Here is a 12215-nt window from a genome sequence, read left to right as displayed (position 1 = left end):
ACCTGGACACAGCCAGCCAGCATCTCATAGAGGATGTGAGCCCTCTTCTTCATGATCCGAACATCTTGGAATGTGGAGTCGGCGCACTGACCATTCTGGATGGGATTAATGAAGCGATTCCTGAACTCTTTAACTGACCCCAGCAAGTTTTCCTTGATGAAGTTGACCATGCAATGGTCTGGTAAGGAGACAAAGACGAGTGTTTAGATACATCCCCACAAGGATTTTCTACATAGAATCTCACTGTTTGACTGACAACAACTATGTTTTTACAGGCAGGGATTCTCACATTCAATAAGGTTGTTTTGCAGAGGGGTTCCGGTCAGAATAACCCTCCTCCTCGTCCTGATAGAGTTCATTGCTTTGGACACTGCAGACGCCTCGTTCTTCAGGATATGACCTTCATCACAAATGACCAAGTCTGGACCTAGTGAAGGTGAGAAAAAATATAATTAACTTTTTTTTTGAGAAGCAATGGGTGAAAATATGTGTGAAAAGAGATTGGTTATGAGACAGTGATTAGGCTAGTTAATATAGTCACAACAGTAGTTGTTTTTTTGAGGGGTTTTTTTCACACCATTACAGAATAATACTTCAGTTGTCATGTTCAACTTACAAAAAGAAACTATATTTAAACCAAAATGACCCTTTCCCATCTTTACATTTCAATAACTTGAAGCTTAATATAAAAATGTATGTGATTTATATTGTGATGTACATTATGGAATTATAGAAATGTGAAGAAAATAAAGTTTACTAGAAAGCAAGCTAAAGCCTGGTAAAACTATACCAAGAGTTGCACAACATTTTTAATTTATGTCCCAGCTGAAGTTTTTTCAATTTTGTGGCAACCAGAAACTACCCTCCAGCATGCAACATATACTGCCAATATGTTTATTATTATTATTATCTATATCTGCGCAATTTTTCCTTTGTTTTGCATAAGAATGGATTTGACGAAGTTGACAGAATTGAGGAGAAAGATTTAGAATTGACTTCTACTGATAAGACAACAGGAGTGCAAGTAATTAAGTGGTCAGTGCATCATTTGAAACAACTAAGAGTGCAAAGATAGAATGTGTTGAAGATGAAACATCGACATGGAATTGGTGACTACTAAACACATAGTGTGATAAGGTATGACCGTTTGCATGACATAGGAAAAAGGTGAGTGACAAGAATTAAGTGCCACACAAATAAGTAGAAACCACCTAGTGTTTCTGATTTTTATACAAGGTTGTAAAATACCAAATCATATTTTTAACTCTATACATAACTGAAATGCAGGAGAAAAATTTTAAATCTCTTTTATCAAGCAGTTCAAACACAGCACAATACCTGGATCTACCAGTGTCTTCTGAAAGATCTCTTTGAGCTTTTTGCTCTTGATGTTCCTGCCCTGTGTCAGGTTTCGGTACATCTCGTAGCCCATGATCATAATGCCACCAGATTCTTGCCATTGCTGGAGAGCATAAGAACGCTCCTGTGGCCTCTTTACTGTGGCCAACTCAGTCACCTGTTAAACACAGAAAGGATCATTAAGGTGTGCATGGATTTAAGATGTAATGGAAGAACAAATGTTCAAATAAACACACAAAAAAACATATACTGTACTCAAGTCACAGATAAAATAATACATCACCTCTAAACTCTCCTCGTCTTTCATTCCTTCTTGCCACTTCTCAAACTCATTGAGCCAATTCAGGACAGTGTTCAGGGGACAAACCACCAGAGCTGTGGTGAACTCAAGCTTCTCACAAAGGAGCAAAGTGTGAAGGAATGTCACCACCTACAGGGCAAAAAAGAAGCTTACAGTTAACCAGAATGACAACCAAGTCAGGCTCCACTCTTTTTTTCGAACTGTACCAGTCCTTACAGACAAAATAGAAACCATACAAAAATTAGAAAATAACAATTTTAGACATCTTTAAAAAAACTAAAGATCCAAATGAACTTAATTCACCATTTTATACCCACATTTGAGTCAGCTCACTGGGCTTCTCGGAGAAGTCATAAATTAAGCATAACAATTTTTGACATCTTGATCGTGAAATAACTATTTTCTTGTGTTTTTTTGTAAAACAGTACATTTGAACATTCAAATATTTATAATTTAGCATTAAAAATATCATTTGGGCTAAATGGCTTCTAAATACTACCAATGCTGTTAATTTAGGGCAGCTATGGCTTTGGGTGGTGGTCCAATAAATTTCTCAAGCCCTGTACATAGAGGTGAGCATTACAGTGATAGTTTTTTTTCTCTACCTTTCTTTGTCATTTAAATTTGTGCAGTTTTAGTTTAAAATCTGCTTGCTCTCTCTCCTCTTTACCTGCAGAGTTTTTCCCAGGCCCATACAGTGAGCAAGAATACAGCCAGAGCCAGCAGACTTTTCAATCTTCTTCATAGATTCACAGCAGCAGTCCCACATGAACTGCACCCCTGGAACAAAACACAAAGAAGCCGGATTAGTGAAATTGCATTTTGCATTACCCACATAGGTACAACCCTTTCCCTCAAACGTACAAAGGACAATAAACAGGAACAAAGTCCTGGCAAGAGTCCACCCCTTCTAAAATGGAATGTAAGTTTGAGTATGCAAGCCCAGAATGCTTCTCTAACACAGACCCTTAATTTAGTATGAATAGAACCATGGCCATACACTGTATGCACATTTGGTCATGCATAGACATGCATCTGAACACATGAAATGCATAGTGTTTCCAGTCCTGTACTTACCATCAACCTGGTGAGGTTTCAGCTTCGTGACAAGGTTCCTGTGCACCTGCACCATGGGCTCCTTGGTTTCTTCATCCTCATCCAGAACCAGTTTGGTGGTGATGGGACATGTCATCTCGGAAGTCTCCTTCACCACAATCACCTGAAGAAAGATCAGAGTCAAGGATTTTGATTTGACAACTTTTCTTGTATCCTAATACTCAAAGTCGAGCTTTTTCAAGTTTACTACCTCTATATACACACACAGACAAATGGTACACGAGTGTACCATTCGATTATATGATTCACTAACTTCTTATGAACAATGGTTTCAAGGTTGACTAAATTTAAATTAAGGACCACACATGCCAGAGCATAATGCCAATATGTGAGATTACAGAGTAAGACGCACACATTTTGGCGCGTTTCGTTTTACCAGAGTATGGTACAGATGAAGCTAGACCCGCAATAATCTGCCAATTGGGCAACAGAAAAGCATGACCGGTGTTTCTTCAACACCGCACTCTATTCTCATACAAAGCTTGATGTACTGTTGAGGCAAACGGCCACAAACTGAGCCAAAGAAAAAAAAACAGCTGCACGATGTGGTTGTTCGCACACTGGTACGTCACACTACGTATCTCGCTGACGGGGCCACGGAGCACAGCGCACGGCCGAACCACCAAGTAAATGTACTGTTCTCACTCGAAACACAATACTGTAATATACTGTACATATGAAAGCAAGGCATTGTAGAAGGATGAAATGGTAATTTCTTTATCTCAAACAAGAGCTAACAACAGTGGTGGCAATACCAACAAAAAATGTCAATGTCTCAATAACTTGATAAATTTTAAAGTGTTGTCTTGGTCTCATGATGTCAACATTTGAACAACATGGTGAAGAGGACTGTTTGAATAAAAATGGTCATTGATCCAGAACTTTCAAATCTTCAATGAGAATTTAACCACTACTCCAGTCAGTTGTTGTGATTTTTGCGGTTAATCACCTTGTTAGAGAACATCATGTTATTCAATAAGTACTGAAACATTGAAAATCTGGACATATGCATTCAAAGGTTTAGAGAAGATTAACTTAAGTTCAAAAAGTTAAGTTTAAAATGTTTTTTTTTATATATACGACGTATCAGTAAGATACAACCTGTGTTTCGCGTTAACATTGGTACTTTACCTCTCGAAGTTTATCCCTGAGTGCCTCCCTCTCGGATATGCGTTTCCGTCTATCCTCCTCCTCTTTCAAAGCATCTCTCGTCTCTGTCCGCAGCTTGTCATCCTTCAAGATTTTGCGAAGCTTTTTGCGTCCTTTGTGTCCGTCTTTATCGTCGTCATCACCTTCTTCCCCACTCTGTGAAAATGAACATGAAGTTCAGCCTTTAGATCTTCAGCCCACATGAAAAAAAAAACACAACACGTCCTATGCTCAACAGCCAAGCAACCCCATGATTCCTTCATGGTATCATTATAATCCCCACAAAACAGCCTCAGGGGTGAGTTCAAATAACATTTTGTGTGTCATGTTTGACTTGACTAGTAAATGTTATTTTGGTCCTTCTCCTGCACCTGGCATGTAGGGAAAAACAAGTTCAAACAGTTCAGGTATATCTTTATCAATCATGACATTTTAAACACCTTCTCATTGCTGGAGGAGGAATCCTGAACTTTGATTCTACGCCGCTTCTTCTTCTGCTTGTAACTCCGCTTCTCGTCGTCCTTCTTCTTCGCGGCTCTACAAATAAAGCAGAACACGAATAAGAACATGAGATTACTCTAGATTGAGTGGCAGGGAAATAATTTGCCACATTTGGTTGGACGCTCCGTTTTCTTACCTCGTCTTTCGACGCTTCCCGTCATTCTCCGATTCACTGACCTCCTCGCTTACTGCCGACTCTTCACTGGACTCTGAATTCTCAAAGTCCGAGTCCGCAGAGTCGTCGCTGTCCGCTGAGAGTCAAAAGACCAAATAACAGGTTGTTTGCCAGGTTCAAATTTCACATAAGCGTGTACATTTTTAATATAACATACAGAGCACATGAAATAAAGTTGAATATGAACCTTTTTGCTTCGACTTCTTGCCACCTTTGCCCTTCTCTTTTTTAGAAGCTTTATCCTCTCCTGATTCACCTTCACTCAGTGAGAGTTTATGACGAAGCAGTTTATGGCGGCGGCCTTGTTTCTTCACTTCGATGTCTGAACTTGAATCACCTGAATTGTCATCATCTAAAAAGAGGAGGAAAAACCAATAAATTACAAAAACACAAGAAAAGGCTTATTTGGGGGGGAAAAAAGCCAGTATCAGCAAATGCACGGTACCTTGCTGCTCTTCTTCTTGGTCGTCATCTTCATCATCGTCATCATCATCAGCCTCTTGTTTTGCTTTTTTGGAGGACTTTTCATCCTTATCTGCTCCTTCATTATCAGAAGAACTCTCTGCTCCCGAAGAATAGTTGGATTTTATTTGGGCTAGAAGCATTTTCTTTGCAATCCTTTAAAGAGAAAATAAAGAAAATCACAAGATTAACAATGGAAATAAAACAAACCACTGCAGCCTCAAAAAGAACAACATAAAAACCGTGTGGTTTGTTTTACATAACCAAGGCTTAAAATGCAATATTTAATTATGTAATAATACCTATACCAATAATATCAGGCCTGAGTGAGGGAGCATGTGTGTATATACACCAGCGACAGTGTTTTTTTAAATAATATTCTTCAACTACTGCAAATTGTTGTGTGCTCTTCTTTGTCTTCAGTCATGCTCCGGTTTGCTGCCATCTCATTTATCTAGAACAACGTTGGTGCTGACTGCAACTGTCATGACATAAAAAGAATTGTTCCCTTTGTGCAGTGCAATCACTGGACGACAACATCTAAACACTGTGAAACTGTGCAGAAGCATAGTGAGAGTCACATGGAGCTGGTACGCTTAAACAGCATTGTGTCAACTCATGTGGCAATGGTTTAAATGCAACATGTGAAATTTCCATATATTTAAAAGTTACGCACAACAGTTTTAAGCATGTACCTGTTTTCAGGATCGTCATCGTAATCCTCTTCACCAACCTGAGAGTCTTCTTTACCTTCGACTTCGTCGCCTACACATCAGAAATATATGCATACATTACTATAAGAACTTAACAATAACAGTTTGATTCTGTTCAGACAAGGTGTTAATCATCATGGCCACATCAATGCACTGGAATTTCATAAAAAACAACTGTATTTTTTACACTTGACATAGCCTTTCAATACACTGAATGATTTGTGGCCACTGCCACAGCATTAACATTAACAGTATCTTATTCTGTTCTTTTTTTCTTCGATTGCATTGATTCTCTTTCACTTGCATGCCAATACACACCGACCAACAAAAATCAGGCCACTCTGTATAGTCAGACAAGGTAAAAACTTCTTTACAAACAGAAATGACATTTGCATCTGGAGAATTGACTACAAATGGTCACTGGTGACACAGGTGTATGTCAGGTGTGATTTAAAGCTGTGCACCCGTGTACAGATAATGAACCTTTCCATGCTTGCCTATACGGCTGCAATCATATTTCAACTACCAATTTTGACACTCAAAATGAGTGGCGTTTTTGTAATATTATAAGCACTCTGATTTTTTTTATATATTTTCTGGGTTTTTTTTCTTCAACAAATCATTAAAGTTTAATAATTTTGGTTTGCGGAGATGACATTTGAAATCATTTTGAGGTCTGGGAAACAGTGATCAACATTTTTTAACATTTGCCGTCTCGTGTTCCTAAAAAAAACCAGCAACATTTTACATTTATTAGATTTTAAGATTTTAGAGATTTTACTTTCAGCACAGAAATGACAGGTAGATCAATCTTCTTATCTTAGCATGCAAGTCTAATCACAAATTAACCTTTTGCTCTACGAACTTTATTTTCTTTCAAGTTGACCAAAGTGTGTTAATTATCCAGATGCCACATTACACTTGGCCCTGTCACATTAACTCACCTGAGGACTGATGGAAGGGTCCGTTGCCTCCCAGCACATTTTCCTCCACGATTGGCTTGATCTTTTGCTCGTCGCTGTCCTCTCCAGAGCCACCTTCATCCTGCTGTTCCTCATCATCATCATCACTGGATGATGACTTCAGCTTGAGGGTTGATGATCTGGAGCTCCTTCTCTTACACTTTTTCTCATAAGACCTTTTCCGGTCCGCTGCCTTCCCCTCAGGTGAGTTTTTATCTTCCTCCTTTGCTTCATCTTGTTTCTTAACACGGCTTGATCTTCTCTTTGCTGTGCTTACTTTACCTTTCGTCTCTGAGTCAGAGTTGGAGGAGTTGGAGTTTTGTTTCTTCTTCTTGGAAGTCTTCTTACTCTTCTTCTCCTCACCCGAATCTGAGCTATCAGACTTCCTTTTTCGTTTGGATGCTTTGTCTGCACTCTCTGAGACCGTGTTGTTTTGCTTAAATAAACGCTTTTTAGCACTCGTGCCTCCCTGTTCCTCCTCTGAACTGTGGCCTTCTGCAGCTTTTTCTAGCAATATGTGAGGAACTTCATCCGAGTCAGAGTCCACAGTCGTTTCTACTGAAGCCTTGGTCTGCTTTTTATCCTCTTTTTTTGAGTTACTGGATTTTGTGGATGGTTTGGCCTTTTCTTTACCATCTTCCTCAGATTCTGAATCAGAGGACTCTTCCTTGCAATTGTTCTCAGCCTGCTTCCTCAAGGGGGTGGTCTTTACTCTGCTAGCGCGACGGCTAGCAGGTGGGCTTTCAGCCCTGTCTACTGTATCAGCAGACTTCTCCTTCTTCTCTCTTTCTTCTTTACACTTTTTCTGCACTTCACCCTTTTCTCTGCTTAAGGACCTGGAGGACCTTGGACTTCGGGTTGTCACGACTGGTACGGGAGTCAGTTTGACTATAAGGTTCTTTACCTTAGGCTGCGGGTTTTTAGAGTCTGAGTTTCTATTTGATCTTGCATCAGTGTCTGTGTTTGGATCTGTGTCACTCTGTGAGAGCATGGTGGAATCTGCAAGACTCTCCACCATCTGAAAAAGTTCTTCAGGAACAGAGGGGGGCACAGACATGATGTCGTGATCCAAGGAAATTTCCCCACCTGACACGAGTCCATCGTCGCAGGCCTCAGTTTTTATCGTCTTTTTGGTTTCATCAATTTCTGTTTGGCTGTCTTTCATTTCAGACGGACTTGAAACTTGATCCTTGTCCACCACACTCTCATCATGCTCCTCCTCGTCTGGCTCCTGGTCCAGAACCCGTTCTGGCCCTTGATCCAGCTTCTGGTCCGAATCCTCATCCACCTCCTCATCCGGATCCTCAGCCACCTCCTGATCCGGATCCTCAGCCAATTCCTGATCCAAATCCTCAGCCACCTCCTGATCCAAATCCTCAGCCACCTCCTGATCCAAATCATCAGCCACCTCCTGATCCAGATCCTCAGCCACTTCCTGATCCAGATCCTCAGCCATCTCCTGATCTTGATCTTCAGCCACATTTTGGTCTGGATCCTCATCCATGTTCTGGTCTAGTTCCTCAGGTGCGTCAGCATCAACAGCAGCATTTTTTACAACAGCCATGGGACTAGTAGTCTTTTTCACAATGCGTTGCCCTTCATTCCCATTCTGCAACTCCATGCTTCTAAACTCGGGCTCCAAAGCCTCCTCCAAAGCACTGTGGGCCTTCTTCAAATCAGTAAGTACGGCCTGGAATGCTCTCAAATGCCGAAACCTGATAGATTTATCTCCCTGATCCTCAGCTGACTGCTGAATGAACTGGATGAATGTATTGTTGAGACCAGTTGTAGTTTCAACAAGTTTTTTTGTTTTCTTTATGAGTTCTTTGGGTACCTGCAGTTTTTTGTAGGTAAACGACATAGTCCCTGTGGGTTCTATGTGTTCTTTTCCATTGACAACCACTTTGTGCTCATTACCTGATTTATTCTTGTGTCTCTTGGGTTCACGTTCCTCTGTTTTATCTGATTTCCGTTGCTTATTTTGCACAACTTTCTGTTCTTCCATAATAAGATGGCATTTAGAGGCCAGATCCTGAAGGGGCTCAGACCTACAGACATAGCAGTGCCATTTTGAGTTCTCATCAGTAATGACTGACAGCTCCTTCCTGCCCAGGTTGCGCAAAATGCACTTCTTGCAAAAAGCATTGTTGCAGTAATCACAGCAGATGAGTTTTCCTCCTTCAGCACACCACCTGCAAGGGAGAAATGTATTTTAGTCCATAAAGCAAATAAAGAATTTGAACATTAACTTTTCCAAAATTATCAGCAAAGACCAAGGAAAAATGTATGACTGAAACAAGCAGATGTCAAAATACAAACCGTAATGAAAACATGTAAACATTTCATTGAATGACACTTTTAAAAGGGTCATTCACACATCAATATATATTATGTATGCAAGTTGTGTTTTTTATATACAGTACGTGTCATCTGTTCTGTTTTGTGACATGTATGCAACATATTTATTGTATATTTGGCAAATACATCATTGTACTTTTTTTGTTGGGGTGTTTGTTGTATACCTGCACTGTTCATCCATCCCATCAGAGTCTCTGCTGATGTCATCACTTGTGTAATACTTGTAGCATGACTATAGGAAAAGCAATGGATATGATCACTGATAAATTGTCAGAAAGGTCAGGAGGAAGGTTCAAAGAAATGTCATTAATGTAAAATAATTACATATATGCGTTTGGGGGTGTCCCTACCTTGCAAATAAGGACTTTGAGTGCAGGATGTTCATACACAGAGTTCCGCTGGAACTGGTTTACTTGTTTTCCACACGCAGTACAGTTAACCTTCTTCTGCAGGGCATCATCTGTTATAAGAACAAAAATATAAAATCAGCTGATCTTCTCTTCCACTTTTTCCTCACTACCTACATCATTTATTACTCATTCATGAAGATCCATGCAACAAAAGCACAATGTTTTCTAAATAATGTAATAAACCTACCAGTATTTTTAGGTTTAAAATCCACTCTGAGTTTCATGGCACCTTTATTGTCATTGCCAGCTGGCCTCATCACTAAAGTGCCTAAAGAAAGAAAGCGTATCAGCGTCCGATTAAGCATGAACAATGCAGCCACAGCCAGAATGGATTTCTATGGTAAATTCAGTGACTCAATGGGTCATACCTTTAGATGTGTTATTGTCTGAAGGATTGTCAGAGCTTGCACCTTCATTTTCACTTCCAGCTGAGGTGTCGGAGTCATTAGGTCCAGTGTGCTTAGCTACAGTAGTTGGCTTCCTAAAACAAATTTTAAACAATGTCTGTGAGATATACTTTGGAACAAACTAAAAAAAAAAACATTTAAGAAGGCTGGCACTCACCTCCTGCTGCGAGAAGAGGAGGGCTTCATGTTTTCTGTTGAGCTACCAGGCTGACAGGGATTTAAAAAATAATGTTACTACTACTACAATGGCAATTATAAACAATATATATTGTCAACACACAGCTGTAAGTGCATTATTTGACAGCGAAGTAGCTGCATACTCACCTCCTCTGCTTTTTCTGCCATTTGATTAAGGTTTGAATCAGAAGATGCCAGACTCATATTACCTGGAGAGACATTTCAAGGTTTGTTTCCGTTAATGACATATCAATACTCATTGTACCACAATTAGAGATTAGATTAAATATATAAAACAATATTGTGCATTTACTGTTAACATGCAAAACAACAATACTACCAATATGTTTTGTTTACTGTCCAGGTGCTGATCAGCACTTCACACTACATGTTGAGCATTTCTTTATTTAAATAGTGATAAGTGCTAAAGCTCGTTTGTTTTCCTTTAACATGAAAGAATGTTAAACTACAAAAGTTGTTGTCTTTGTCAGTCTGTGTTTAATTTCCAGTGTTTTTAAATCAGCTTCTTGTCCAGTTTCATTGCTCCATATAATAAATAAATCACAAAAACTGAACCGACAGATTAATTGATTATGAAAATAACCGTTAGTTGCCGCTAAATCTGTAATACATATCCAAGATATTCTAAAGTAACGCTCTACGATATTGTTTTCATCAGTTACTCAAACTGCTCATTATTTATTATGTCTATTAAAAAAACGGGGTGGAGGCGGTTGACAGCGGCCGAGTTTATGGTCTCCGAGAAAGACACGAGCATAACCCGATTCAGAGAGAAAACAACAATGGAAAAAATACGCTGATAAAATATTGTAATACCGTAATGGAGCCTAGCGGTGCGCTACCTGCGTAAAACACGTGCATTTATTTGCAGCACATTACACTGACAGAGGTAACCCAGTTTAACGGCCGTTCAGCGTCATCGTAATGTGATGATTAGATCGCCGAAAGATGTGTTCCGCTTTCATTCAGTCCTTCTCGCAGTAGCCAGGCCTAAAATGTGTCCAAAACCTAGTGTCATTCCTTAAAAACAGAGCACCAACTAACAACTCCCACTCGTGCATTTGCGGCTCGGACGTTCGTCTTCCACTGTTTAGACAACACAGGAACTCGGGGATGCTAAACACAAGTTGACGCTGCTAACATTAGCGGGTTTAGCCGTTGTCGCTTACCCAGAGTAGTCGTTCTCACTACTCAGACATTCCTGCAACATGACTAATGTATGCATGATTTAGTACATGAGATGCACCGAAAAATGCATCCACAGGCCTTCCGTGCCTGCGACGATACCATGGCGCGAACCTAACAGCGCAGTTATCGCAGCCTGTCACTTCCTAGCTGCATCCGAAGTAGCAATCCAACATTTGCATACAGCAAAAAAACAACGCATTATATAGGCACAAAAATCACATTTTTTATAAACACAACCGCACTGACAACACCCTCGAATGCGCATATGTGCCGCTACATTTGTGTGTGTACGAACTTGTATGTTGCCGGTTGCGCAGCTAGTCGCTAGCTACAACTCGGCTAGCATAGGTTGCTAAATTGGCCCGGTTCGCCTACAGTGGAAGCGGCACAGTAATCAACGTGAAATGACTTGTGCAAACAAACACATGAAACTGCGCTCCTACCTGCCGATCGCCGCCGTCATTTCTCGAGGGCCCGAAGCGCGTTTGATCTTTGTTGTTTTGTAAAGGAAATAGTTCGGTCGAATTTGCGATACGATGGCGAGAAAAGCCCGTGAATACCGAAACAACTCCGGTCAGGGCAGACAAAGCCAGGTGACCATCTTGCCGGATGGCTGTGGACGCAGTAAAATGGCGCATCTATCCTAAATCCTGTGTGATTTCCTATTGGCTGAGCGCTGCAGACGGTCTCATAATCGGAGTGGTTCGGGTTCACCGGAGACCGCCGACGTCTCTTTACGTCAGTTTTATATCATTTTTTTATATATCAGTTCATATATATATATATACATACATATATATATATATATATAAAATATATATATATATACGTACATACATTCATACATACTTGTTGGGTGTGTATGTATATATATATATATATATATGTGTGTGTCAAATATAAGGAATTTGCCATG

At 40.0% G+C, this 12215-nt stretch overlaps 1 protein-coding gene across 1 annotated transcript in view; it reads right to left on the bottom strand.

Moving 5' to 3' along the window:
* Positions 1-11868, bottom strand: part of atrx (ATRX chromatin remodeler) — a 32092-nt gene extending 20224 nt beyond the window's left edge. Inside the window, exons 1-20 of the mRNA XM_083891826.1 lie at positions 11743-11868; positions 10238-10299; positions 10071-10120; positions 9875-9987; positions 9694-9774; positions 9447-9556; positions 9261-9328; positions 6721-8930; positions 5759-5828; positions 5047-5219; positions 4789-4953; positions 4563-4677; positions 4366-4462; positions 3908-4081; positions 2738-2879; positions 2331-2440; positions 1643-1789; positions 1339-1516; positions 290-427; positions 3-178 (exon numbers count right to left, since the gene is read on the bottom strand). Coding sequence (XP_083747952.1) covers positions 3-178; positions 290-427; positions 1339-1516; positions 1643-1789; positions 2331-2440; positions 2738-2879; positions 3908-4081; positions 4366-4462; positions 4563-4677; positions 4789-4953; positions 5047-5219; positions 5759-5828; positions 6721-8930; positions 9261-9328; positions 9447-9556; positions 9694-9774; positions 9875-9987; positions 10071-10120; positions 10238-10294 — 4374 coding nt within the window. The 5' untranslated portion in view covers positions 10295-10299; positions 11743-11868. The remainder of the gene's footprint in view (positions 1-2; positions 179-289; positions 428-1338; positions 1517-1642; positions 1790-2330; positions 2441-2737; positions 2880-3907; positions 4082-4365; positions 4463-4562; positions 4678-4788; positions 4954-5046; positions 5220-5758; positions 5829-6720; positions 8931-9260; positions 9329-9446; positions 9557-9693; positions 9775-9874; positions 9988-10070; positions 10121-10237; positions 10300-11742) is intronic.
* Positions 11869-12215: the final 347 nt, after the last annotated feature.

The sequence above is a fragment of the Microchirus variegatus genome (genome assembly GCF_963457635.1).
Source record: "Microchirus variegatus genome assembly, chromosome: 6".
In the NCBI taxonomy this organism is placed as follows: Eukaryota; Metazoa; Chordata; class Actinopteri; order Pleuronectiformes; family Soleidae; genus Microchirus; species Microchirus variegatus.
The sequence above is the reverse complement of the archived record's forward strand: the minus strand, read 5'-3'. Positions and strand labels throughout refer to the sequence as shown.